General features: G+C 44.6%; 1 protein-coding gene across 3 annotated transcripts; it reads left to right on the forward strand.

Annotated features, from left to right (window-relative positions):
* Nucleotides 1–1,210: 1,210 nt before the first annotated feature.
* On the forward strand, nucleotides 1,211–4,507 carry LOC125520961 (meiotic recombination protein SPO11-2). Of its 3 annotated transcripts, none has more exons than XM_048686001.1 (11): nucleotides 1,211–1,360; nucleotides 1,450–1,536; nucleotides 1,664–1,793; nucleotides 1,892–2,029; nucleotides 2,127–2,215; nucleotides 2,338–2,466; nucleotides 2,547–2,641; nucleotides 2,730–2,792; nucleotides 3,012–3,088; nucleotides 3,162–3,289; nucleotides 3,874–4,507. In XM_048686001.1, exons 1-11 carry the CDS (start codon nucleotides 1,271–1,273, stop codon nucleotides 3,943–3,945), a joined length of 1,098 nt encoding a protein of 365 aa, XP_048541958.1. In that variant the 5' UTR covers nucleotides 1,211–1,270; the 3' UTR covers nucleotides 3,946–4,507. The 3 variants fall into 3 exon arrangements, with proteins under 3 accessions (XP_048541958.1, XP_048541956.1, XP_048541957.1); XM_048685999.1 differs by having other exon boundaries at nucleotides 4,003–4,507; XM_048686000.1 differs by having other exon boundaries at nucleotides 2,562–2,641; nucleotides 4,003–4,507.
* Nucleotides 4,508–5,052: the final 545 nt, after the last annotated feature.

Raw genomic sequence — 5,052 nt, forward strand, 5'->3', positions numbered from 1 at the left:
TAGTAGGTTCCATCTTGCGGTGATCCTGTCCAGTGACGGAAAGAATAAGGGCACATATTTGTATGTTTGCTACTAAGGATAAAATGACGGGGTTTGATCATATTGATTGATCTTATTTTGTCTACACTATGTCATCTTGCTTAATGCGTTTACTCTGTTTGTATGAACTTAATACTTTGAGATGCATGCTAGATAGCGGTCTTGAGTTGGAGTAATGTAGTAGACATTAGTAAGTTGAATGGTCTACTTGTTACGGACCTAATGCCTATATAATTATTATGCCTTGGATGCTCTTGCGTTAAGAAATATGGTCGTTGCCATGAGAGTGCCAACCCAACGCACTTATGAAAGATTGTCTTTTCACCGAAATTGGGGTATCTTGTAGATGCCCCCTATCTTCAGTAAGCACCTCATCCCTGTCTAACGGAGTTCACCCTCACGACGAACAATGGCTGCACCTGGAAGGTCACCGCCCGGATGATCAGCAGCAGGCTCACCTTAATAAGGGTTTGGTCGGCTTCTATGTAGCTAATGACGTCAGGATCGGGTGCCTTTTCACCTTCAAGTTGGTGAGTCCTGCAAACTTGAAGGTGATCGTCTTCATCAATGAGGACGGTGAGGTGGTGGCCAAGTGCGAGCCGCACCACAAAGCATTTGACATGGATGTTGAGGGTGCTTAGGGTGTTATCTATACTATCATATCTCTGGTTTGTTAGTCATGTTTGAAGACTTTGTGGTACTATTACGTTAGTACTTTTATGAACATGATTATTAGTACTGTATGGCAAAGTATGGTTATGGTTTATCATGTGCTAATGGTTTATGTTGTGACTATTATGTTGTTGTGTGTGTGATGGTAAACCCACCAAAAAGTTACCATAACACTTGTGTTGTATGTAACCAAGCAAACATATAGGCAACCAAACACACTAAAGGGAATGGATGCAAACAAACTACTCCCTCCGTTCCTAAATACTTGTCTTTCTAGGCATTTCAACAAGTGACTACATACGGAGCAAAATGAGTGAATCTACACTCTAAAATATGTCTACATACATCCGTATGTAGTAGTCATTTGAAATGTCTAGAAAGACAAATATTTAAGAACGGAGGGAGTACATGCAAAGCATGGTTTGAGTCGGGCCAGAGATGCCAAAGAGGCCCCAAATGCTTCACTAGGGCCCAGCCCAGCCCATCACAGCATAAAGAGCCTCTAAGGGCCGGCTGCCATTTCGTCCCCCCGAGGAAGGAAGTGCGGTGCGGATGGCGGATGGCGGAGGCGGAGGCGGACGTGCCCGCGGCCTCGCTCTTCGGTGCGGACCGCCGCCTCTGCTCAGCCGACATGCTCTCGCCGCCCGAGGTCTGTCATACGTCACTCCACTCTTGCCCCAACTTCCCTCGTCCGCCCCTGCCTCTGATCGAATCGACATGCTTTGCTTCTCTCCATAGGTTCGGGCAAGGATCGAGGTGGCGGTGCTCAATTTCCTCGCCGCGCTCTCGTCTCCCTCTTCTCCGGCGATCTCTGTCCTCCCCCTGGTACGCCGGTCCACAAACCCCATACCCTCCATCTTATCTCATCTCACCTCATAAATGCAGTCATGGCTGTTTCATCCATGTGATGAATGCATTGTGCTTGTCTGATTAAGTGTTGTGGGCACAACAGATTTCCCGCAAGTCCACCAATTGCAGCCTGCGCAGCGGCTTGCTGAGCGATGTTTCATCGGTTTATCTGTCCTACGCCTTTTGCAAGAGGTCACTAATGAGAGAAAATGATGCCAAGGCATTCGTCAGAGGTTGTTGTTGTTGATTTCTGCAGTATGTCAGGAATGCATTCTTCATGATTGGACGCATCTTTTTAGTCATCTATAAAATGGTTGTGTAATTTTAATAGTATGGAAAGTCATGGAGATGTGCTACAAGATCTTGGGCGAAGGGAAGCTTGTCACCCAGCGGGAGTTGTTCTACAAACTACTATCGGACTCACCCAAGTACTTCAGCTGTCAGCGTCATGTCAATCAAACTATCCAAGGTCTTCAAAATCCAAACACTGCATTTTGTTCCTTTTTCGTCATCATGTGACATATCCATAGTCGCTTACTCAGATTTTGCACTTTGGTCTTGTGTAGATGTTGTTTCATTGCTCCGTTGCACAAGGCAGAGTTTAGGAATCATGGCATCAAGTAGAGGGGCTCTGATTGGACGACTTGTGTTGCATGTGTGTGTATGCTGAAAACTGGTTTGTCTGATACAAATATGTGCTGCTGTTAAGGGGATCAATAAAACTCTTGTTTGCCTCCTCATGAAACTGCAACAGCCTCAACCTTGTCTTCGTCTTAGGAACCGGAGGAAGAACACATTGATTGTTCCATTCTTGGACCTTCTGGGCATGCCATTACTGGGGATCTGAACCAATTGAGCAGATTAAATTTGTCTTCAGATGCCCGTTATCTCATTCTAGTGGAGAAGGTACTGTTTTTGCCCTTTACAATGCATTGCTGTATTCCACTTGATTTAATTCCAGCTGACAGCCCTCCTATTTGAACAAGGATGCCATATTTCAGAGGCTGGCTGAAGACCGCTTATATAATCAGATTCCATGTATCCTCATCACTGCAAAAGGATATCCTGATATCGCCACAAGGTTCTGTACCTCTAATACACTCCTTTATGTTGTTGACTATACTAGTTACTCGTACTGATCTAACTTATCTTTAAATATTCTGAAACAGGTTTATCTTGCATCGACTGAGCCAGACTTTTCCAAATATGCCAATATTTGCATTAGTGGACTGGTTAAGCCCTTTCTAATGCTTTCTTTTGTGAACGGAAGCACTTTCTAATGTTAATATGTACTCCCTCCATTCCGAATTACTTGTCGCAAAAATGGATGTATCTAGAACTAAAAATACGTCTAGATATATCCATTTCTGCGACAAGTAATTCGGGACGGAGGGAGCATAATATTCTGGTTGTTTGTTTTCTGGATAAAGTTAGATTTCTTCTCAATTCAGGAACCCTGCGGGGCTCTCTATACTGTGTACTTACAAATATGGAAGCATATCAATGGGCTTGGAATCATACAGATACGGTATTCCTTTGGATGATCAAAGCTTGATCAAACCCATATTTTCAAAACAACTTTAATGATATTCTTCTTCCAGCTTGCAATGTAAAATGGCTTGGACTAAGAGGAGATGATCTGCAACTTATCCCTCAGAGTGCATTCCAGGAGTTGAAACCTCGTGATTTGCAGATCGCCAAAAGCTTGCTGTCATCTAAGTTTCTGCAGGTGTGTCTGCTATTTCTCAATTTTCAGAGTCTGTGGTGTGTTAAAAATATAGAAGTCCAATTTTAATACAACAAAAAGGTATACACAGCAATTCTTTACGTAGCCTTCAGAGTATTCATGTGGCAACAGATAACATTTTCATCATTTATATTTGAAGCCACCTGATACCTTGTTGGCTCTACTAAGACTGCCGTGGTTGAGAGATGCATGACTAACGATATGTTTTGGTAAATTTGATCATGACATTGGCTCACAAAATCAAGAGCTCTGAAATGCACTGAGCATCTTCCCTGGGTATATTCCACGGCTGAGTATGGGTCATATATGGCAGTGTTAAGCATGTACTCCATATGGACACGAGTATCACTGTACGAGGTAGCAGTGCAGCACCAGACTTCTCGGTCAAGTTTCACTTGTTACGAGAAGTTTTAATTCCTTTAAATATGCCCCCATATGCAATCAACTGATCACCCTGAACTCAAAACCAGTACGCTTATTGCAAGTCTTCCGAAACTATTCATGTGCGTTATGGACCATCTGGCAATGTTAAGAGTCAATTACTGATTAACTTTGTACTAAACCAGGGTCAATTAATATGGATCGGAGGGAGTAGTTTCTTCTCTGAATTCCAGTACAGCGCCAAGGAGACCGCCTAATGCATTGCCCCTCCAACTTCAATACCGGGAAGTTATAAGCTGGTGTTGTGCCTGCAGGACACGCACAGGGCAGAGTTGACGCGGATGGTCAAGACGGGCACGCGTGCTGAGATCGAAGCTCTCTACTGCCATGGATTTGATTTCCTGGGGAAGTTCATCGCCAGGAAGATTGTGCAGGGTGACTACATTTGACAGAGTGCAGCGTTGCTTGCTTGTCTCGTTTCTTGTTCTCTTCTGCACGGCTCATGATGACCAGGCTACTGGTACGGCAGTGTAAGTGTCTCCGTTAATTGGAGAGCGAGATCGTGCACGGCTCGTGATGGCTGGTGAGGTCTGAACTTTGAAAAACATCCATAGAGCAAAGCGGATAGTGTAAGTTGTTCCTCCGAGAGTGGAACGATAGCAATTAGCAAGTGAGCAGGCGGTCAGGGTAATTCAGTTTCTGGTGTATGCGTATGCCTTCTGCGCTCCCTGGCAGCACTCTCCCCATAAAATTAGCCATCCAAACCTTGCAGACATTGATCATTCTTTACTTCCTTACTTTTTTAAGAGAAGGCCACCACGGCGATCAGTATTCATCAGAAAATTATGATAGGCTATCAACATGACACTGGCATGGCACCTGCCTTTTCCGTCAGAAAAATCACAGGGGGAATAAAAAAGTGTACAGAAGTTATTTAGCGAGTAGATAGCATAAAACTACCATAGTTTGGGTAGGATTCCGAAAAACTGACACTTTTTTAATTCTCCTAAAACCTACCTTTTTTTGGTTCGTTGTTTAAAAAACCAAGTTGTTGAATCCTTACGTTGTAATGGTGGTTCTGACACGCCTGGCCCACCTGTCAGGGCCATGTCAGCTAGGGACAGACGGCGTGGCCACTCACGGCCGTTAGGGCTGGCCGTTCTGATCGGGTCAAAAGGACCCGAGCCGGCTCACTATCACTAGTGCAGAACCGGGCTATAGCACCTGTTCGTAAAGGCCTTTAGTGCCCTTTAATACCGGTTTTGCACGAACCGCCGCTAAAGAGCCACAACATGGCACGAGCCAGCGCCGGGACGGGGAGACCTTTAGTACCGGTTGGTAACATCAACCGGTATTAAAATGTT

Source organism: Triticum urartu, chromosome 7, assembly GCF_003073215.2.
Source record: "Triticum urartu cultivar G1812 chromosome 7, Tu2.1, whole genome shotgun sequence".
In the NCBI taxonomy this organism is placed as follows: Eukaryota; Viridiplantae; Streptophyta; class Magnoliopsida; order Poales; family Poaceae; genus Triticum; species Triticum urartu.